The sequence below is a fragment of the Caloenas nicobarica genome, chromosome 7 (genome assembly GCF_036013445.1).
Source record: "Caloenas nicobarica isolate bCalNic1 chromosome 7, bCalNic1.hap1, whole genome shotgun sequence".
Lineage (NCBI taxonomy): Eukaryota > Metazoa > Chordata > Aves > Columbiformes > Columbidae > Caloenas > Caloenas nicobarica.
In genome coordinates this window covers 23,639,855-23,662,467 of record NC_088251.1, presented here as the reverse complement: position 1 = coordinate 23,662,467, position 22,613 = coordinate 23,639,855, and the positions used below count along the sequence as shown (strand labels likewise).

Here is a 22,613-nt window from a genome sequence, read left to right as displayed (position 1 = left end):
CTTTGGTGATGTAAGGAATTTATTTTTAAAGCAATGTCTTCAAACCTGGATGCCAGAGCATGAGCAAAAGGAAGCAGAGGAGTGTGTACTCACATACTCCTCATCGGGAGCTATTCCTGTCACAGTGGTCAATGGCTGCGTAACACCCTGAATGACTTCCTTCATCATCTTTGTTGTCCACATTAAGAAATACAGGCACTACTACTGCAGCCATGCCATATAAGCACTATTTTATGAATGCTGTTTCCTTGGCTGCCTTTCCTTCAGCAGACCCCTGCTGTTACTGTGCCCACTTAACAGAGCTGTTTGGGAAGGCTTAGCCAAGAGCAAGCAGATGCACAAGCTGCCCCCTTCTCTGCAAGGAAAAACATGATGTCAGGGAAGTACTGGCTTTCTCCCTCATACTCATGCTCAAGGGGCAACACCTTGAATATCAAGTTTGACCCTTGCATGGCCATCTGTGCAATTTGCATTTTTCTGGAGTGCAGCTAAACCTAAGCATAAATCAGCAGCGTTTGGTAAAGTCTAGCAGGAGAGGGAAGGATAGAGAACTTGAGAGAACAGAGGAAAGCATGCCATGAAAACTATTAAACTAACACTCTGTAGAGAGAAAGATTCCCAAGCAGAGAGCTTCTCCTTTTATTGACCTCCAAACACATTTAAAACAGGCAGGTTAAAATCACCCATTAGCTTCCTGAAATGGCAGATCCTCTGAAAGACATTTCCTTCCCTCCGCTTCACTGGAGCAAATGAGAAGCTCGGATCCCTCTTCTGCCTTCTTGGTGGTGGTGGTTATGAAAGAAGCTTAACTTACCAGAAAACTTAACTTTCTTGACTCTGCCATAGGCGCATTCCATAGACCAGTTTGACCTCCCACCCTACAGCAGATGACAGCCCTTACCTGTTCCGGGAGGCGTGGGAAGGAAAGGACATGCCACTATTTAAGGCTCTCCATAGGCTTCATGCTATTTTCAGCTGTGACAAATAGACACTTGATTAGTCAATAAATAGACAATTGATTCTGCACCTGGCTACAGGATGGTGGCTAAAATGTAACAGGAGATGAGAAAACCACAGTGGAGTAAGAGCAGCCCCTGGGACCCCCTGGCCCAGCTGAGCTCTCCTCCTGGTGAGCAGCATAATTCTGCTGGATTAAACGGAGCAAGGGCAGCTGGGGCGTTCACTCCGGGTGACAGTCTGCAGACTGGTCTTAAGCAAAACTGAATCCATCCTGCCAGAAAGCAAGGGCTGGTTCAGGACATTTAGCTCAGTTAACCATGAGTAGCAAAAGGACAATAAGATACTATGTGTTTTAATGACTAATTTGTTCAACAACATTGAATTTCCCAACTTGATTTTGGCCAACAAAGTTGAATGTGCAGACTTCATCCTTAGCGCAAACCCTTTGATGTCAGTAGAGTTACAGCAGGCATGAGCTGGATATAATATCCATAATCCGTTGTTAAAAACCAAGTGTCATTGTTCTGCACAAATCCCAGCCAGATGACAGTTATTGTCTGCCTCTGCAAAAAGTAGCTTGAGATGTGTGGTGCAACATTTCAAATAAGGATTGCAAGATTTAATAATGCCAAAAGCTAAGTGGCCCCACTTCTCCTCAGTTAATCCCATTATTCCTAAGGGATCCTGTTACACGCTCAGAAAGAAGGTTGCAATATGGCCCTCTAATGTGGGATCAGTCCGACTTCTCTTTGCACCGTATGATAAAACAAATCAGGGCGAGGAAGGCAGATTTGAAGGATGTCAGCTTGTGGTGCGGACTCTATGGTACAGAAGATCTGGTTATAACCTCCTTGCCCACCCCACGACAGGGGCATGCCCCACAACTGTCCCTGCGAACACCGCTCGCCCGGGCTGTGGTCCAGCAGCCATCCGGGAAGCCGAGCCTCGGCGCTGGGACAGTGCATCTCTGCTGCTCCCGCCAGAGCCTGACACAACCTGGTGTCAGCAAGGCCACTGCAGTCAGCCCACATGGTACAGAGCTGCTTCAGGCACTATTAAAATGCAGTATATCGTGGTGGGTTCAGAGTGTCGCTTAACTCAGAGCAACTGCTAGGAGACAAGGGTCTGAGCCTGTACACAGAACCAAACAGCAACACAGCTTGTGTTTCCTGACTCAGGTTTAACATTCGTTTGCTACAAATAATCACACAGGAAATTCAAACATATTTTCATTAGAACAATTTTACGTTAATTAAATCATTTCATATGACTGATTTATCTGCAACAAATAGTCATTTTATTGTCAGTGTACCAGCATTTATCATAACCTCTGTACATCATGAAACAAAGCTAACAATGTGGAATAGACATCGCACATGTAAAAGAGATAATATACCCGCATCCTCATGGGACCGAGTGTATCAGAGAGACGTGCAGATTAGGACCAGGGTCATTAGTTGGGGCTTGTCCAGGCTGTTGCTGAGACACCTTCTAAATCTAGATGTTGATCTAGGAGGATTCTTTTGAAGTGTGGATAAGCCAGAGAAGCAGAGAAGAAAATTCAGCATGTTCTTACTTACCTCCTTACTTACCACCTCCTCCTCTCAGACACAGAATTAGATACAAAACAGTAGAGCTAGCCTGTACAAGCAGGAGTCTGGAATTTGTTCTGCTTTCTGTGCACGCAACAAAAACACATCGGGCGATATTTAAAAGCAGCATCCATACCTGTGCTTAGCTCTGTCTTCACTTCCAGGCTGCAGGTGGGGCAGAGCATTTTCCAAAGCAGAAGGCTCCATCTGACTGGAAAAAAAAATGGACCCAAGAACAATTTTAAAAATTAATTAGGTTCAGAACAGTAAGTCTCCTGTCCTCCATCCAATTTCTGGACAAATTTAGACTGAATTCCAAACTATTTAGTGATTCAAAAATTAAATTCACCATCAAGGCCATCTCTTTTTGATTTTTCTTTTTTTCCCCCTCTTCCTGGTTCAGTTCAAACCATAAATATAATTTCTTCTAGTTACAGAGTGTTAGTAGCTTAGAAGTTTTCAGGAAAAAAAAAAAAAAAAGAAAAAAGAAGAAAAAAAAAAAAAGGCTGTTCTAGGTCCAAGAACATTTTTTTAGAACATGTCGTTCCTTTGCTTCTGTTATCCGGGCTGTGCATCAGAGTGAGTGTCTGGATTTCCCCAGTCCCTGACACTACCTTGCAGTTAGGCCTACTGTGAACTACTAAAGCATGGATTTTCCAAAGACTTTTTGGACTTAGCCCTATTTGCAGTATTTCTTAAAGATAAATTGTGCTCCTGACTCCTTTATGTTCCTCTGAAAATCTCAGACCTGGCTTATTGGGGTCTGAAGTGCCTCCTCCAGGGAAGACAATACAGCATACATATCCCACCAGGTTGGTATGAAGGCTAATGATAGTGCAGCACACTGAAAAAAAGCCTGGTAAAAATTCAAATTGCCATTATCTTTTAGCAGGGGTGCAAAGCATTTTGCCATATTTCCACAAAAAGTAGGACTTCACTTCCAAGAATCCCCATGGAGTTAATGGGATTGATAGATGTAATTTAACTTGAATAATGGCATCAGTATCTCAGTTAATTCTGTGAAGCTGTATCTGAATCGGAAAACATAAATAGAAATCATTTGATCTACTAATTCTGCAAAACCAACATTATGTTGCGAAAACCTCTTCCTCACCCCAAAGGTTTTGATGCCCAGTCCCAGTCTGCTGTCACCAGAGCTGGTTTTGCCGCTTCCTTGGAGACTATATTTGTCCCTTTATTTCTGCTGAAGACATGTCTATCTTTAGGGCTGAGATCAGATTTCTCATGCCAGGATAATGAAAGGTGGCTGTGTCACATACATCGTAGAATTCAACACGTCTCTCAACCTGCTGGCCAGAGCGGGTTTTTACAACACAGTCATGTCGCTATGCCATCATCATTAGTCAGAACTGGAACAGTTGCTAAATAAATACCCTGTCACAAACAAAAAGGGATTTAAGATGAAAAGCTGTGCACAAAGTACCTGGAATTAACACCCGGGGAGACGGGGGCAATCAGTCTGAGGTTTTTGACTGGATCTATGCTCATCATCCAACAAGGATATTTTTGTCTTGCTCCCTGGTAATAGAGAAAGTAAGATGCTGTAAGCACAAACAAAAGGAACTAGCCCTGAAAAGCTGTCCATTCTTTCTACCCCTCCTTACATTCTACAGAGAAACAGCATCTGAGACACTGTATTCCATCTCCAAAGGTAAAAAAGCGACAGGGGATTGTTTTTACTGATTTTCATCCTTTTCTGGATATAAATTGTATTGTTGTTAAATTGCACTTCATATAGCTATACAATTAGTAAAAAAGAGCCTTCAAATAAGAGTCTAAAAAACCCCTAAAATTTAAAAAAATACAGAAAAGATTTTGTCTCAAACTTGTGAAGATCTCCAGTGAAGCAGTGTTCTGAAATTTTCATGCTAAAAAGACTACTTTTTTTTCCAGCTGCCTTAACAAGACACAGAGCTGTCCACTAGCTGGTCAGAAATTCAAATCTGACTCTAGTCACTAGTCACATTAATAAGGTCCAATCGTTGGGCCATGGTCTCTGTGAAAAGACTAGATCCCACTGCAGCAAAGGACAGAAGAGTTTGAAAATTATCAGGCATGGCTATAACTGAGTAGAACAACAGGTCATTTTTCTAATTCAAATTTTTTCATTGGATCACACCATTTTTGTGAAAGCTGAAGCATTTTACAACATTTACAAGATGTAGGTTTTCAGGTTCCAGGATGAGCTCTTTGTTCACATCCAGAGGAAAAATACTAGAAATCTAAGTTTTTCCCTCTGAAAGCAATCCTTTTGACAAAATTTGCTTTAATTTCACAGAAGACCACTTAAAAAAATGCTTATTGCCTTCCAGCATGGGTCAAAGACACCCATCAGGTACCTGGGAAGCGGTCATGATACAGAATTGGGTTTCTCAGGCTGCTTCCATTAGTGATCACAGCAGCAACCCCAAAAGCAGAGCAGAGGGCAGGAGGGATCCCTGGAAGTCTTCCCTGAGGCTCGCTTACAGCAACATGGAAGGACTCACAATATTACTCTTAAAGAAGATGTACATCTCACATTGAAATCGCCGGGGAACTCAGAACATTTCATAAATTGTTTTTCTGGTGATGACCTAATGCAGAAGGGAAGACAAAAGCATTAGGGAAGGATAGTGACTACAGATATACAGGGTAGGTGTGGGAAAATAAGCGAAGTTTGTCAAGGAGAATTGTAAACACGTTTAAGTGACCTACAGCTGAGGTGTAGAAAAACACGTATCATACTAATTGTTATTTAGCCATTTGTGTTTCGATATCACAGCCCTGTGATAGACTTAGAGGCACCCTATCAAACATGATTGAGACACTTGCCCTGCTGTGGGAAGATCAAAGCACGTAGCGGTAAACTACACCTGCGCGAATCCCTGAAATACAGGCAAAACCAGCAGGTTCAGTGATCTTCTATCATGGGCTGAGCTCCGCGATACCTGCGTCCCCACTTGTGTGTCTCTGTTCAGATGCTGCTCCAGGAATACCCTGGTTGGCGAGGTAATGAAAATAAATTTACTTTTCACATTTCATCTGAGGTTTTGTGGTTGTTCCTGCATCCTGCCTGTGCCGGCTCATACAGTAGGCTATAGAAATAAAAAAACATAAGCAAGCTGGTGCAAATGGCATATACAAATAGGAGCTGTTCCTACAGGTAACACCCATTTCCCCACACACTTCCAACAAGGTCTGGGCAGCAGTCAGCACCCTCAGAAAGCATTACTGCCCTAAGCAAAGAAGAAAAAAGAGCTTGTTGAAAACCAGGAGTGTTCCTATAATAGCAGCAAGCACTCCTGGGCATCACACGTCTGAAATCCCAAGTTTCCAGGCCCTCTCGTAGTAACCTGTCAAGGCTGCTTCACATCGTGTGGCCTTCAAGTATGAAGACTTGAAGCTTTGCCAGCAAGTACATCACTCCCTAAAACCACATGTGAGCAAGCAGGGACACCATGGATGGCAGGCTGTGCAGGAGGGCTAAGGGTGTGCCATCAGGTTGACAGCTAAGCCCAAACAAGCAACTGTGGATCCTGGAATAAAATTATGAATTTTCCATCCCCAGACATTACAAACACCACTGTTCCCCAGCCATCAGTGCACCACGTCTGCTCTGCAGGGCTGAACACACCTGTTTGCTCAGCCCCAGTATCAGCACCACTTCCATCTCTGCTCCAGCACGATAAACCCCACTATTTGGCCTCCCGGCTTAATTGGATCTCTCTCTCCTTTTTCCAGGCAAAGTACTAGTTCACTGTGCAATGGGAATCAGCCGCTCTGCAACTCTTGTCCTCGCTTTCTTAATGATCTGTGAAGATATGTCCCTCACTGATGCAATTCAGACTGTGCGCTCACACAGAGGTGTCTGCCCCAACTCCGGCTTCCTCCAGCAGCTTCGAGAGCTGGACATCCAGTTAGGAAGAAGGAAAGGCAGAGGAGCAGAGACCTGCTAGCACCAAGGGGTGCTGCTTCCTGGCACTGGACCGACAGACGCTGCCCTCACTGAGGACAGTGCAAGGATACTGTCAGGACTGCTCTGTAGCTGCGCTGAGAAGCTGCTCGGGAAACGGCTGAGAACGAGCAAGCTGGTAGGCCTTTGGTATGCATTTTTTGGATAAGCCCACTAATTGGAAAGAAAATGAAATAAAGAAGGATTCGAACCTGCAGTTTTGCCCACCTGGTCCTGTTTATTTAACTACCTGTTGGGCAGGGCATAGGGAGCAGTTGGGTTTTCATGCAGAATTAAAGGCAGCACAGTCCACTTGAAAAAAAGACTTTTTACTTGCTTGTAATTGCATTTATATGGCAAGAGGGAAAATGGCTAAACTAGTAAAAAGAAAAAGCAAGCATGAGGTTTTTAAGCAAATCTTTAACATTTCACATCCAGCTGGCATAGGGTTAGACTTCGGGTTTTGTAAGCTGACATGCTCCTTTAGTCAGACGTGGTGACACCAGTCAGGATCCAACTCGGACCTTGGGCTCTCTGTGTTACAAGCCATGGAGGCTCTCACTGGGACCTTCACAAGTCTTTTCAGCTTCAAACATACAGCAAATACTGAGAACTTTAAAAGATCACGAAATCCTCAGGAGCCAATACTGGAGGTCCCAGCCAGACACTGCACCCTGGGGCATGGCTATCGACCGCCTCACCGCTGGTCAGAGCGGGGAAGGCGTCCCCTTGCACATGGAAGACAAGGGGCACGCTCAGGGCGCGCTGCCCACTGGTGCACTGCGGGGTGGCAGCAGTGCCAGACAGAAACATCCTCCGCCCGGCTGGCAACCCAGCACTCCAAATCACATTCCCTAAAAACACATCCCTGTTTTAACGGAAAACCAGAACCTAGTGTCATAATGTCAGAGCAAAAATGAGCAATGTTTCTAACAAATTCAAAGCAGCAGCTCTGCATTTCGATTATTCTTTTACGCCCAATTGGCCACATTTAATCTTGTGAAGAACCCGAAGCAGATATTTGCTTCAGTGCAATTACAGCCACATACAGAACATTGGCAAATGCAAACAATATAGAATTTCCACTTGACGGCAGATTAATTTGGTGTGATGTTTTCCCTTGAGAGGTCTTAAAGGCTTGCAGTTCTGAAAGTACCCTGCAGTTTGTATTTATAGCACTATGGATGTTGAATAGAAAGAGAGAAGCATATACTGGTTCTGAAGTTTCTTGTGCCTCCATACATTAAAAAAAATTAAGTGAGCATAGCACACTTCCACTGAATTTCTCATAATGCAATATGGGAACATGATTTCCCTGCAGAGCCTATAGAAAAATTCAGGTGGTGTTTCCACTTTCATAAACATTGTAAGTAAAACACAAGCCAACACTACAGACTAATTTCCTCTCAGGGAACAGAGAGATGTGTCTTCCCTCCAGAAAGGGTCCCATCCTTTGAGACTGGAGTAAGCAGCCAGAAGGGAGGTCACAGCTAATGATGGAAAAATCAGTGAAGTTATAGTTTTCACAGGCCTCTTACTGGCTGCTGCAGCACAGAGATTAGATTTCAGTGAGCATGGTGGCTGAACCACTCCTGACACTTGGGTCTCCTCCACCTCAGTCTGTCTGGGGATCCTTCTTTATTTCAGACCATGCTGAAGCTGCTTTGTGAGTAGCCTTTTCAGTTGCCTGACTAATCACTCCCTTCGGGTCTCTGTAACTCAGCCTATGCCGAGCCAAATGGCACTATATTAAAGCACAAGGAGCGTATGAAACACAACGGTCCAAAATCTCCATGCATTGAGCCCGTCAGGACAGGTCATAATTCCCAGCGAGCTGCACATCCCAAAACATCTGTGCTTGCAGGGCAGAATTTAAAGCAAACTATTTCTCTGAGTGACTGAGCCTAAATTTACCCCAGCTGAGGCCTGACAGCCATTGTGGGACTATTTCAGCTGACCACGGACAGCCACAGGTTTCCCAGCCATGTGTGACTTGCAGCAGGGTGCAGTAAGCCTGGCTGGAGCGGTGGCCTGCCAGGAAAGCCAGGGACCTGGCAAAGCAGGGCTGCTGCCTGGATGTCACTGTTACAGGTATATAGCGGAAGCTTCCTCTACAACTTGGAAAAAAACCCTAACAAAACAACGAAGAACAAGAGGTCAAAAATCACTGACCCAAAGACAAAGTAACTATCAAAGCCCAGGACAAAAAACATTCCGTTCCTAGAAGAGCCTGAGCTGGTTCCAGCGCTTAGCATTGCTATGAAGTTCAGATAGCAGAAGGCAGGTCCCCATATCACCTTGCAGTTTCTCCATCCTCCAGCAAACGAGAGTACCTGAGCCCACCATTGCTTTCCCTCTGTGCTTGGGCTGCAGCACCACAGAGATGGCCTGGCAGGGGCAGGCTCAGTTGTTGATGACAATTACGCAGTCCTAGTCTCTGCCCCACATGTGTTGCACACTGGGGTGGTTTATTGCCCCTGTGCTTGGTTAAACAGAAAGTACAGCTGGAATCAAGACAAAGAAAATGAAAACAATATTGGGGGCAGTTCCAAGTACATTTTGTACTACAACCTTGAGATCCAGAGTTGCTGACCCTTTGCAAGCCATCGGCTTGGCCCAAGAAACAGGGAACAGCTCCTTTCAGCCACAGCCATCTCTGCTAACAACAAGGCGTTTGGTCCTGGCGTGCAGCTGTTAATTGTGCTGCTGGTGGGCCAGGTAGAAGCCCCACTTGCTCACTTGCAGGTGCATTGCCCTTGCAGCACCGGCTGTGATCACACTTGCCCAGTGCCCTAGCTAAGTATTACCTGCCAAAAGCAACAGCAGGCAGGGCAAAAGTGTTCAGAACAGCAGATTCAGACATATTAATGGACAAAGCAGCGTTGATGCTACCACTTTTTCCATGCCCACTTCTTACCCAGTGCAGAGCAAACGCTGAGGTTTATTTATGAACACCTATCCATTCTACCTGCTTACGGAGGAGCAACCTCCAGCACTGTGGTGGAGCTGGTGCCCTTCCCGCACAGCCTGCGAGGGAGGACAGGTGTCTTCACCCCTTTTCCCAGACAAGGCACCTGGGGTTTGCCAGAGCTGCCATACGATGTTTGGGGAAAAGCACAACAGGATTGCTCTCCAGCCTCCAGAACTGGCACACAAGCATGAGAATAGTTTTCTCACATGAGGTTTCTTGCCTTCACCAGCTTTTCCTCCCAGGCTTTCAGCAATGATAAATACAGAGAATATTGCCGTGGGCATGTCTGCACTGCGTTATTTATCCTTTGGATCTGCACTTAGGGCTTTTTTGTAAAAGAAAAGTGGGACCATAAATCTGCTCTGCAAGAAGCCGAGGGGAGAGGACAGAAATCTTCAACAAGTTACATGGAAGGAGATGATGCCAAGAACAGGTTTCTCATGGAAATAAATGCCAACCAAGATATTGCCCAGGTACACGCCATGTGTAGTGGGCAACAGCTAAGAGTGTCAGCCTTTTTCTTGCAGGTGCTTTAATTCATTCCTTGTTGCACAGGTAGCTTTGAGGTTGCTGCAGCAAGGATGGCCCTCCTATGGGACCTTCTTTTGCCCCTTTTTCTTAACAAAAATAAATAAATAAATAAATCTTAAGTGAGACCAGAACAGACCACAAACCTGGAAAACTAAGTGTGAACAAGACTAACTCATCAGGGTTGAGTACCAAGCCACTGGGCAAGCCTAAGTTGATCACGTTCCAGAGTAACCATTTTGTTCATGGCCTTCAGCACACACATGACAGCCCTTTGGACACAGCACCCTAAGCGACACGCAGCGCCTGTAGGCAAGGATGGAGGCAAGCACTCTCACAGGCAGATCCCCTGGTTCTGCATTACACTGGCCTGTTCCGCTTTAGCCACTGGCTCCCACTTCTGCTTTAAGTTTGGCACTGCTCACCAAGACCAGGCGACTGTCTTCTGTGTAACCCTGATGTCTCCTGCCAGCCCCTCCAGAATTGCAAAGCAGTCCCAAGCCCACTTTCCAGACATTTTTCTCTTCCCAGTATTTTTTTATCTTGTATCTTCCTGATAGCAAGGCTGAGCTATGTGTTACTGTGGAGAGGGGCTTCAAAATAGCTTGTGCTTTGCAAATTTACTTCATAGTCTAATGCTCAAAGAGCGTATGTAGCTCCTGAAGCCAAGTCAAACAGGAATTTAGGGCCTGAGAGGCTTTCAACAGTTAAGTTTTCTTAAGGCTACAATTATTTTGCTTAGAAACTAGACCCTTGATCCTTTGCAGGAGGCTGCAGTTTAATAAAGTCAAACAATTTGCTCTTTGCAATGTACTATTTGTGGTACAAGTATCATCAAGTTATATCGCTCCCCTTCACTGCTGCCTCCTGAAACCTTGTCTGTTTATATACAGAAAGCACTCTCAGGAAGCACTCCTAAAAATAGCCAGTGATGTTAGCTGAGGATCTGGCTCTGTCTCTCTCCTCCTGCTTCTGCCTCCATAACATCTTTCCATGATCTTCATGCTCAAGAACCTCGGCTGCCCAAGCAACCTTATTCCTGTCTCACCCTCTAAAAAACTGTTCTTTTCCTTCTGCCTCTGCCAGTAACCATTCTCCAGCCTGTCACAGAGCAACTTCCATGATGTTGCCATGCCATGTCCCATCCAGTGTTTCTCACTTTATCACTAAATTAATTACAGTGAAGCCCACATTGTCTTTATCAAATTCTTGGGTACACCTATATGGCTCTGCCCACTTTTCAGACAACAACAAAGTGCCAAGTTGAGGCAAAAATAGAACCAGAAAAAATAACAATATCTTTTACTTTTGATAAAGAGGCATTTTAAGACTGCAAAACAAGATGCAGTACTCTCCACAGACTAACTTTTGAAACCACTCTCAAATAACTTACTTTGGAGAAAAAGCATCTCCCCATGGAAATACCATTGCAAATAAAAATACCGTCACAGTAGTTCAAATAGAAAATCTGCACAGCAAAAATCCAGCCAGCTGACAAAAACACCAGTTATTAAACTTCAGGTAAAATTCAAAAGCAGGTCTGGGATTCGGCTCACACTTCTGATCTGTCTCTTGCCCAATGTGGGCAGTGCCTCCCCCCCCACAAAATGCCACATGTCAAGGGACAGGGTCTTCTAGTTGCTGCAGTCTGATCCTGCTTGTTGCCAGTCATCCTCATGACCACAAAGATCTTCCAGCACATCCAGTAGGCACCCAGCACAGATGGAGATTCATAGCAGCACAAAGGATCTTTGATCTTTCAGTCTGTCCACATATCACCAATTGACCTGAATGTTCAGCAGACATACCCTAAAAATGAAAGCTCAACACCTCTGCTGTTGTAGATCTACCTTTGTGGTGCTTCCCAGTGTAAAACTCTTCTGATAGGCAGTTACTGCTCTACAAGCTCCCTTTTATGAAAACAAAGCATCTAATTGTCTAGTTCTTCCTAATTCAATAATAATTATAATTAATCAATTAATCTAATATTAAATATCAACAATGAAATATTCACAAAAATTTACAACCAAAATCATTCAAAGCCCTTAAGATTGCTTCTGGAGGACCAATGGTTCTTAAACAAAAATTCCCAAAACTCGAAAAGCCAGAACTGTAAGAAGTGAGACACTGACAATTTTTGCATCAAAAACATTTAGGTTACTTATGATAAATAAAAAAATAAATCAGTTATTTACAAAACCCCCACCCATCATTGGAAAACCATCAGACAGAAAAGAACGAGCGAGGAATTATTTGCTCAGCTCTGGTAACAATTGGCTGTTACTAGAGTTATTCTGACACATTATTTTGGAGAACATCTGTTTCCACTCTGACTGCTTTAACTTTCAGAGGTGAAAAACAAAAACTCATTTTCATGCCATGTCTCCCATCTTCCGTTGGCAACAGTTGCGTGATTATGAAGTTATTGTTATGCTGGATGATCTGTTTGTCAGTTTATATTTTCCTATCATATCTATTTTTAGCTGCTCATTAGTATTTGTCGGAGCCCCTCCTATAAATCTTAAACATTTACAGCACATCTCGACAATTCATCAAATGGAGCCAACCTCCAAGGAAAGGAAACCCAAACCACTTCCCCTGCTCAGCTGAATGAGATTCAGATCCTTGTCTTTTAAACTTCAAACTCAACATTTTCCCATCTGCTCTTTATACACAACAGCCCTTTTGCTCCGCACCAATATTTTATTCTCCATTCATAACTTTTTACTTCCCTCCGGAGGTTTTCTGATGCTTTTAGTCTGCTGGACTCATAGAAGACTTGGGTTTCGGAGGATTTCCCCCCAACACACCCCCTCCCCACACCATTGAATGGGAAAAATAATCATTCGGTAATGAATGGCCACTTTTCATTACTCATTCACAAGAGAGACACAGCAGGATCCCAGGGCTGGACTCAACGACACTTTTCTTTGCCATTCTCACAAGAGCAAAACGGCATTTTATCAGAGACTATTCGAACAAAGGATATTTGGAAATTTTAATTTACTTTTTACTCTCTGTTCTATTCATTGACTTGCATTTCTAATCCTGCGTGTGTGCACGTAAAATTATCAATCAGCTGCACAATTTTCGTAGCTATGACCATGCCTGGAGGTATACATGATTTGGCTAAGCCATCCATGCAGGGAACATGTCTGAAGGGTTCAGTCTGTAATGGCCAATGATAAGACGATTTCAAGAAACAAAAACCAGAAGATGTTGTCTGGCCAAGAGTTCTGCAGAAGAAAAATCTCCACCCGTGAAGAAATGCCATCCCGTGCCAGGCGCCTGGATGCCAGGAAAGGTTGTGCAGCTCCTGGCTGGTGGGACCAACTAGTGCTGCAGGCCAGGGGAGATGGCTCTCCTCCTCCTCCTCCTGCTCGGCTCTCCTGGGGAAATCCCAGCCTTGCACGCTCTGCCCATTTGAACGCTAAGCAACACATTTCTCAGATGCAATTGTTAATTGTCTGTATGCAATTAGCTGATATCTGACTGGAACACACAACTGATTAAACATCAGGCTGACCATCTTTTTTGTTTCTTACATATTTGAATTAATGGAGGGAGACATCATATAACAAGAAATGAAAACTGTACCAAGGAAAACAGTCCTGGCATGTATGTTAGTCTTACAGCTCATCTGGTCAGGCAGAATAGCTGTCTGTTGCTTTTTAGGGAGGTACAGAGTGCTCAGGAAAAGGTAATAACATAAAGGTGCATTTAGATTTTTTTACAATTAAAGTTGTTTCCCATCAATTCACACAACTCTTCAATTCACCTACTGTCATGTTGCATGAAAGAAAAAACCCCAAACCAACAGTTTTGACTCTGTTTCATCTCCATATGGTTACACCATAATTTTATGATCACTATAACCTCCAGCAAGTCCTCTAGTTTCTAACCCATCCTGCTCTGCACCACAGACATGTCAACTTACCCCACGTTTCTGCTAGCCCAGATCCATTTGGCTAAAAATTCTGTATATTCTAGTAGTTATCCCATGCAATAAACTGCAAGAGCACTTCTGGAGTGCTGTGATTGTACTAGCAGAATATTGCAATGTGGAATGTCAGCTCACAATGCGGAACAGACATTTGGAAAAAAAAAAAAGCAAACTGTGCAGGCACGATGACTCACAGAGATGAGAGATTACAGCAGCAAATGCAAGCAAGTCAAAGAAAGAACCATCATATCAAGATCCCCTGCCCACCCCAGCCACATTTCCCGTGAAAAGTAGTATGCCAAATCCCTTATGTTTTAATTTGAAAAAAAAAAAAAAAAAATTAAGGTTAAACTGAGGACTGACACAAACGACAAGGTTCAAATCTTACCCAGATTTCTCTTAGCAGTAGGCGCTTACAGACCTGGAATCTTAAAGTTTATTATGGTAATAACAACCTGGGATCCAGAATCACAGCTAGACTCAGACACACGTACAAATCACCCCTGTATCTACCTAAGCAAGAACTGTATTTCTGCCAGCCCCACATGTTCGGAACTCCTGTATCACCCACCCACCCTTTCCCGTTGTGAGAATGTCTTTATAAAGTGTCTTTATAAAGCATGGGATTTTATTATTTGTATTAAGGTTCATTGTTTTCATTATTTTCTTGACAAGGGCAATAAACTATATTCCTCCTCCTCTCCCCTGCCAAGGAAAGCTGAGATTCTCTGGTGGATTTAGGAGTGCGTACCATGTTATGAGACAAAGAAAAAGCTACGAGAGCTATAGTGCTGCCACCTGGTACACCACAGACATGTCCTAGGGCTAAAGCAGCTGGGTACACATGTTGTTTCATTTACTTGGCTGTGCCTTAAAACGAGCAGTGCCAGGGAAGGATGTATACATACATATATATTACAGCTTCATCAACATCCGTAACATTGGGACATTTAACAAATCTCTTCACTTACCAGCAGCTCCAAGCCCTGCTCTGTCAGCTTTGGGAAGGAACAGCCCTTTGCAAGCTGTCAGTCAAACTAAGATCGCTGTTTAAACTGAGATGATTCCCACCAGAAAGTGGAAATTTGACTGGGCCCTGTGTTACCACATACAAACTGGTGGAACAAATCTGTGTCTCAATTTGAAAGGAATCATTTACTGGCAAAGCCATAACCAATCAGGGGGTTTTAAAATTTTTTTAAACATCTGGAAAGACCATATAATAATACTATTTATACAAGGCTTTAGTCTTTCAAAGGAATATTTAGCTACATTAGCCCCTAAGATGCGTGAATTATCCAATGTTGAAGCTATCCTTTTAGCAGCGTTGTATGCACACACTCAGATAAGAGTTCGGCTGCAAAAGCAGAACGAAAGTTGCACGTCACTAAAAACTAAAGGTTATAAGACTAACCACTGCATAGTGCAAAGGAACCTATTTGTAACAATGAAAACATCATTATTTGGTTTTACAACTGATAGTATAAATGTTCTATAACATTAAGAAACATAACTTGGAAAACACTTGCAACCCACGTTTAACATCAGCAGGATGCAAGAGATGTGCCCCACGACACAGCTGGGACCACAGCCTTGCAGCAGCCTGGTGTGTGCCAAGCCACGATCCCTCCGTGCTCAGCTTTAGACCTCTGGCCCTGAGCACAACTGCTGCATGACTGCAGGGCGGCTAAACTGGGAGAGGAGAAGGCGGCAGGACACAGTGGGGACCGCGGGAGGACAGGCACCCTGAGTTGCTCCTGTGAGCCAAACCTCATCTTGTCCAAAGGCATGAACACCCACCACAGCGTGGTGATACTTTGCACAGGTTGTTTCTCACGAACATTAATACAGGCTTGAGTTTTTCACTGTCCTGTCATGGCTGCCTGAAGGATTTAGAGTTCAGGCTGAAGGCTTTTGGTAATTTCTGCAACAGCTGCATAGCAGGGCTCTGGAGACACCGACAGTATTTATAGCAGCCTGAAAATTGTACCTCTTCTCACCAACTGAACCAGTTCCCTCAGCTGAATGCTACAGCTAATTGAGAGAAGACTGTCATACACTATCAGCTAAATTTACCGCTGGTCCTCAGGATCAGGTTGTGCTGACTGCACTGTGACAGCAGTGTCTAAAGAGAGGTCATAGTCATTTCTAAATTTTCCCTCTAGGAGTTTCTTCTGCATCTGCGCTGCTAGGTTTCTATTTTTAGGCTTGAACCCTGTGATGTAATCTTCCTTTATGTTTCCAAGGAAACAATATTTCATGTATGCTACTTTCAAGTTTTCTTTCCTTTAGGTTACCCCCCCCAGCCCCACTCTCTCCCTCCCTTTTTAAAGAGATAAGTCAATAGGTAAACCTGTATTTATGTCTGGCATGCAGCATAGCTCTCTCTCTAAACCCAGGCTTATTCATATAACTGAAAAATTCAAGACATTGCATAAAATTACTGCTAAGCATATTTTTGAACTGTTTATACATATTACTTTCCTGATAGTAAATGAGTTATAATTGCAATAGGCAGCAACTCCTGTTGATGGCTCAGTTTCTTCAAAAACTTCAGTTCTGCATCTCAGCTCTGAGTCCTCTTTTCCTGGAAACATTTTTTAAAATCTTCTCACTGACCACCCCTCCAGCTTTCCCACAGTTTTAGTCCACAAGCCAGCGCTCCTGACGGCCAGTCCTGTCCCCTGGCACTCCCCTGCTGGCAGCAGGGCATCTCCCGACACCTCTCTGCATGCTCTTCTCTGGCACAGGGTGGTGTTCTCACGTCTGCTGCGGCTCTGAGTTCATTTTCATTCACATGAAAATCCTCTACATGAATGCTCTTTTAAAACAATTGGCTGTCACTTCACTGTCTGTAAATTAGGAAAATGCAGCGGGTTGAATCCATAATTCATACTGAAATCAGCATCTGTAACAGCTGGAATGAAGTCTGTTGAATGGATTCTTGGAGAAATGTGGATGCTTTGGAGTCTTAATGGAAAAGCAATGGGTCAACATAAAAGCTTTCCTTAAAAACCTCAGTGCTAGTGTTTATATGGATTGGTTGAAAAGTGTGGGAGAGACTGACTGATTTCACAAAAAGAAACTATTCTAACAGTGCATAAAAACTAAGAGTAGCAATGCTCATAAATGCAGTTAATTAATTCTGACTAGGAAATACACACTCATTTGTTATTCTGCTGCCTTGTGCCTCAGTGATATAGAATCATAGAATGTCCTGAATTGGAAGGGACCTACAAGGATCACCCAGTCCAACTCCTGTCCCTGCATATGACAACCCCACAGCTCACATCATGTGTGAAACAATAAAGGAGCTGGACTGGTGATAATCTGCTCTATGTACAATGAAGCTACAGCCAGAAATTTTTCTAGGACTACCCATTCTGGAACATGAAAGGGTAGGTAAAATTGCAACTTAAATGAGATGATGTGGACCAAGAACACTCGATAAGAGTTGTGTGATGACAGGGAGAAAAAGTGACAAAGCACATGCTGGATATATAGTCAGCAAATATTACAAAGTGAACATGGAAATTAGCTGCAGTCAGCATCTTCCATTTTGCATCATACAGGTTGTTGACTAACATCCATCAGTTCCCTCTGTCGGCTCCAAAGAAGGCCAGGCTCTTTTTTGAGGTATCTGATCTTGATTCAGAAGTCATTCCACAAAATCTCTGGCTTGGCAAGAGCAAGGGACACGGGATGGGAAGATTTACATGATCTAGACCTCTGCCAACATCTCTGGATCCTTTTCAAAAATTCACCACTATTTTTCCTCAAAACCCTAAAATAAGGGGTTTCCACATTGCATTCCTATTCGAAGTTGCTCCAGGAAGCCACTTCTCTCCTCCTTCCATCTCAGAAGCATTTGCAGTCAGTTTTGTCCCAGAGATCACAGTTGTTATCAAGCCATCATATCTCCCAGTCCAACCATGGCTTAATGACTTGACAACACTGTCTCCTTCCTAGTGATTACTCAGTCTCTTGAAGAACCTCAGCAAAAATCATGTTTGAAAGGAAAGAGAATAGTGGCAAGCTTCAAGTCTTTGTCACTAGGTTTTGTTAGTTTATTTCTGAGGCAAACTATTTCTGGTAGCTAAAATGCAGAGCATATTTCATGGTCTGGCAATGCATTGCTTTAGAGATTGCGGTTCTATAAAGAAAGAGCTTTATCAAGTTTGTTTTCTTCTCAAAGATACTCCTTGGCACTGGACAGGTCCAACTGGGTCCCAGAAAATCAAATGCTTATTTCATGTCAGTGAAACTAAGATGCAACTGCTGGTTTTGCTCAAGGTTGTCAGAAAGCTTTTCAGTAATCACTTTCAGCCAGAATAGATGCTCAATTGTTCTTTCCTTCTGCAAGAGGGAAAAAAACCCCAAACAAACAAAAAACCAAAAAAACCCAGCAGCTTGCTCTTCCTCAATAATTCCCTCATATTCCATTTTTAATCTCTTAAGCAAATTACAAGTGAAGACCTTTGATGTATGTGCCAGCCAAACGCATTCATTTCTCAGTACTTGCTGGACTAGAGAGGATCTCCCGTTCTTATGCATGTGGATGATAATAACAACTTCAAAGCCCCCAGGCATGTGTTAGCTTTCCCTGATTTCCTTTCTAAGTATGCGTTTTGTGGGCCAATACCAGCTAAGACCCATAAACAACTGCACTGGAATGCCATCTATTAAGGCAGTCTTGCTGTCTCTCACAGCGTAACAACTATTTCTGCTTCACAGAACTACTCAGTCTGGCTTTAGCATTTTGCCTAAAATGGAGTACCTTGTTTCCAACAGCTTAAGAGAGTCTGGAACTTGGTCAAACTCAGAGCAAAAAGCCATTAAAAGACACTTGCCCTGAGGTGGTGTGGAGCGTTCCTAGTGGATTACAAAGCATTGTTTTGCTGTTGTGGGGTTTTACGACATAAAGCGTACTTGATTACTTCTAGGAGGATGGAAGGTCAGTTGTAGCCAAATGGTACCACAGGACCAGATGTTCTGAGTACAGCAGTACAGCTGCACCTGAAAAGTGGTCAGGCAAACTTCCCCCAAGCTGGCTCAGGAAAAATGAAAGGGGGATATATTTCAAACCAGTTAATGTTATAACTTATAGTTATTATCTTTATTTTAGTCTGTTGAACTCATTATCAGAACACTCGGAGGATGAGAGCATAGAAGAGTTAAAGAGAATATCGGAGAGTCACAGAAATAAGAAAAACTACCACTAGAGACAATTTACACTGTAAGAAAAGAAATTGTTTTGGAAAAGCTGTAAAACTTCATGCTTCAGGCTTTCAGCCAAGCTTTATCTAAGGATGTGGAGTGGGGAGATTAAACAGATTTTCTGTGGGGCAGAAACTTTGTCCAATAAGTGGGGAGCACAGATTTCATGTACTTTCCTGTAAGGTGTTTGCTGACCATTCTCAGTGGTACAGATACTGGACTAATGGAACCAGCACAGCAGCTCCGGTGTTTCTCCATCTGCACTGCTAGCAAGCCAGAAACCTGTACCAAGAAGACAGCAAACATCAATCCAATTCCTGGCTCTCAGCTATATTTAAGCCTCGATTTGGCACTCAGTATACCATGAGATTTCTGTGACCTGAAACCTGTTCTCAGCATGTCTGGACAAAACTTTCTGATCAGAGTTACATACCAAGTATATGTTATTTTTGTTTATTTTTTAAAACATGTTATGCTTAGGAAATAGCTTGGACCACACATTTCTGGAATCTCTGCAGCAACATGTTATTAAGGATATAGAGAAGGAGAAGAAAAAAAACATTCTTAACCCAATGAACAATAATTAGAGTAGAAATAGACTGTGGCAGTTTCCCAACTTGTCATCAAGAGAGTTTAAGTGCAATCCTGTGTGTGATACTGTGGTATGTTAGGGACAAACACACCCTGCATTTTGGCAATGCTGTTTTCCTTGTAGGGCAGTTTAAATGCTATAAACGACTGGAGGTGCCCGAACTTTGGACCTCAGGAGCATGTCAGGATGCCCTGCACAGCAGGGAACGGTGCACTCACTGGTTAATACCCTCTCTCCATAGGATTTCTCTGGTAGGTGCTCTTCTTGCACAGTTTCCTCTTAGCATGAGCCGAGAAATAGGCGAGAAAGCAGCTTGGGGCCCATGCCTTCCCATTCCCAGCATTCTTCAGTAAAGGGAGGTTACAAGAAAGCCCTCATCCTGTATTTTCCACATTACTGTGCCTTGGGATCTATACTCCACTGGAACACAAATCTCCCAGAATGTTTTTTTTTTTTGCTGACAGCGAGAGAAAAAGCAGAACAGTGAACAAAATGCCTTTCAGACTCCCAGCCCCAGCCTCCCCCCACAAGCTTCAGGAAGGCCAGGAAACCTCGTTCATGACTGGGGTCCTTCCTTCCTCGTCCCCAGGAGCTTGATTCATCCCTAACCTCAAATACCGCCTTAGAAACACAGTCACTACTGCTGGGCTAGTAGCCCTGTCAGAGATGTAGCAGGAGACGCACCAGCCAGTGAATGACTCCTACCAGGTCAAGTCCAAATTACCCTCCTGACAATATTGCCTAAGCAACTCATAAAACAGTATTTCTACCTGTTATACTACTTGGACAAACAACATCAACTGTTATCTACAAGAACACTTGCTTATTGACTAAAAAACCACCAACATGAAAAGTAACATAGCACGAGTCTATCATTTCTGATGTGCCTTTCAGTTCCCCTTATTTTCAGAATTTCAGAAATGCTCTTAATGTGCTGATTTAAAACATTCAGACACTGAAATCCTTGCCCTGTGAAGCAAAAACATCCCTTTGATTTGATTTGCAGAATAGTCTCACTAGTCAACATAATTTTGATTCCCCTGCTGATAGAAGCTAGCACAACCGACGTCTAGCTGAAATACAGTAATGAACACAACAGGCAATGCTTATTAAAGAATCAAATAAAACTCTTGAGTATATAAAAAAATAAGCATACAACCAATATTTTCTGGTAATCCTTAACTAGGAGATGAGGAGAGAAGCAGCCCGAGCTCAAACAGCAGGTTACATAGGGCAGCAACTGTCCTGTTTGTTTTATGGGTCTGCAATGCCTGCCTCAGCAGAGCCCCAGCCCCTGGTGGGGGCCATTAAGCAATACCTCAGTATAAAGAAAAATTAAACAAGTAACGCCCAGATAGATACTCATGCATGCAAGGTATTGTCAAACAAGTTTTATGTAGTGCTGGGTAAATGCCAGTTGACTTCAGCAAGAATCAAGGGCATGCAGCATTTTGTGAGGAGGGTGCACAGTCATTTGAAATATTTCTCTCTATCTGCAGTAATCAAAACAAGTTATAGCCAGGCTACAGCTATATGTCTAGTTCGAAGACTGGATGTCTGTGCAAGAGAGAACCATCTGGATTTACTTTATGGTTAACTTTAAAAAATATATATATATAAGGTTTCTTAACTTTTGCCAAACAACTGGAAACATAATGGTTTCTGCATGCTGTTAGCATTCTCAGTACAGCTGCAAATGTCCATTAGGACAATCTTATATAATTATATACTTATTCTTACAATGCAATTGTTAAAACCCCAGCTTTTCCAAATAGCAAAGAGGAAAATCTTCCAGTCCACCAGGTTGGAAAGGGGGAGGGAAGTCTTCTAAAGCAGAACTTTACTCAAAGATTTTATTTTAAACTAACATCAAAACTTCAAGCCTTAGAAAATAGAGCGTCAGGTTTTTCCAACTGCACCTCTAGTGTGGTCTGGCCAGAAATCTATCATTTCTCTCCCTTCTCCTTTCTTTACCCAGTGTTTGTGGAAGAAATTCAGTCCTTTTAAGATTTTGATTTTTTTTTTTTTAAGCTTTTGTGTTTTTTCTCCCTTCCCACCCCTTCCACCCTGAATGAGACTTCAGCTCTCATCCTTCTCACAGCTCCACACACTGTGCCACAGAAACTGCCACCTAGGAATCTGGTCAATGGCATTTTTTTGGCCACAGTCTTGCTCATTCCACTTGAGCGTCATCCTTTTTCCCACCTCAGCCTTTGCCTCTTCTATCTAGAACATTAGCTCTCGAGGCCAGGAAGTGCCTTTTATCATGTATCTGAACAATGCCTGGTGCTGCCCTTGGCTGGCCCTTTGACACTTTCAAAATATACGTGAAAAATAAAGAAATCATGAATTTTGCAGAGGGCCATGTCCTGAGGCTGGTGCCATTGCTTTGCTAAGACAGGCACGCTGGGCCAGCGGGTGACCCCACACAAGAGCTGACCACCAACAGCAGGGACCTGCAGGCTGACTGCATACAAGGCTCCAGGAAGGGGGGCGATTGGCATGCTCAAAGCACCATCATCAGCTTAGCCAAGATTTTCAGAGATTACCAATAACATGGCAAACATCCTCTTTTAGGAGCCCAAGGCAACTGTTCAACTTTCCAGAGGGCAGGTGCTTACCTCTTCCAAGATAAGAGCCTTCCTGCTGTGGTTCCTGTGTGTCCAGGCTCCAAAACACTCCACGTCATTGGCCACCCTCAAGACATCTCAGCAGCTAGTATTTTTTTACTTAACAAAATCAAAACTAATGGAAACACATACAACTAGTCCCCAAAATAGAACATTTTTCCAGGAGGTGAACAATTCCTCTCTACATGTTCTTGGGACCCTACAGCAAGAGGAGCACAAGGGCTCGTA

At 43.3% G+C, this 22,613-nt stretch overlaps 1 protein-coding gene and 1 long non-coding RNA gene across 6 annotated transcripts in view; one reads left to right on the top strand and one right to left on the bottom strand.

Moving 5' to 3' along the window:
• LOC135991087 (dual specificity protein phosphatase 13B-like) overlaps positions 1-6,721 on the top strand; it is a 24,503-nt gene extending 17,782 nt beyond the window's left edge. For both annotated transcript variants that reach the window (XM_065639362.1, XM_065639361.1), the window contains exon 4: positions 6,294-6,721. In XM_065639362.1, coding sequence (XP_065495434.1) covers positions 6,294-6,508 — 215 coding nt within the window. In that variant the 3' untranslated portion in view covers positions 6,509-6,721. The remainder of the gene's footprint in view (positions 1-6,293) is intronic.
• LOC135991089 (uncharacterized) overlaps positions 1-22,613 on the bottom strand; it is a 23,894-nt gene extending 1,281 nt beyond the window's left edge. The window contains exons 1-5 of one of the 4 annotated variants that reach the window (XR_010606476.1): positions 22,377-22,613; positions 4,913-5,146; positions 3,997-4,091; positions 2,689-2,763; positions 902-975 (exon numbers count right to left, since the gene is read on the bottom strand). This is a non-coding gene — a long non-coding RNA (uncharacterized LOC135991089). Of the gene's footprint in view, positions 1-901; positions 976-2,688; positions 2,764-3,666; positions 3,801-3,996; positions 4,092-4,912; positions 5,147-22,376 lie in introns of those variants that run through there. The other 3 variants (XR_010606477.1, XR_010606478.1, XR_010606479.1) reach the window with 3 other exon arrangements.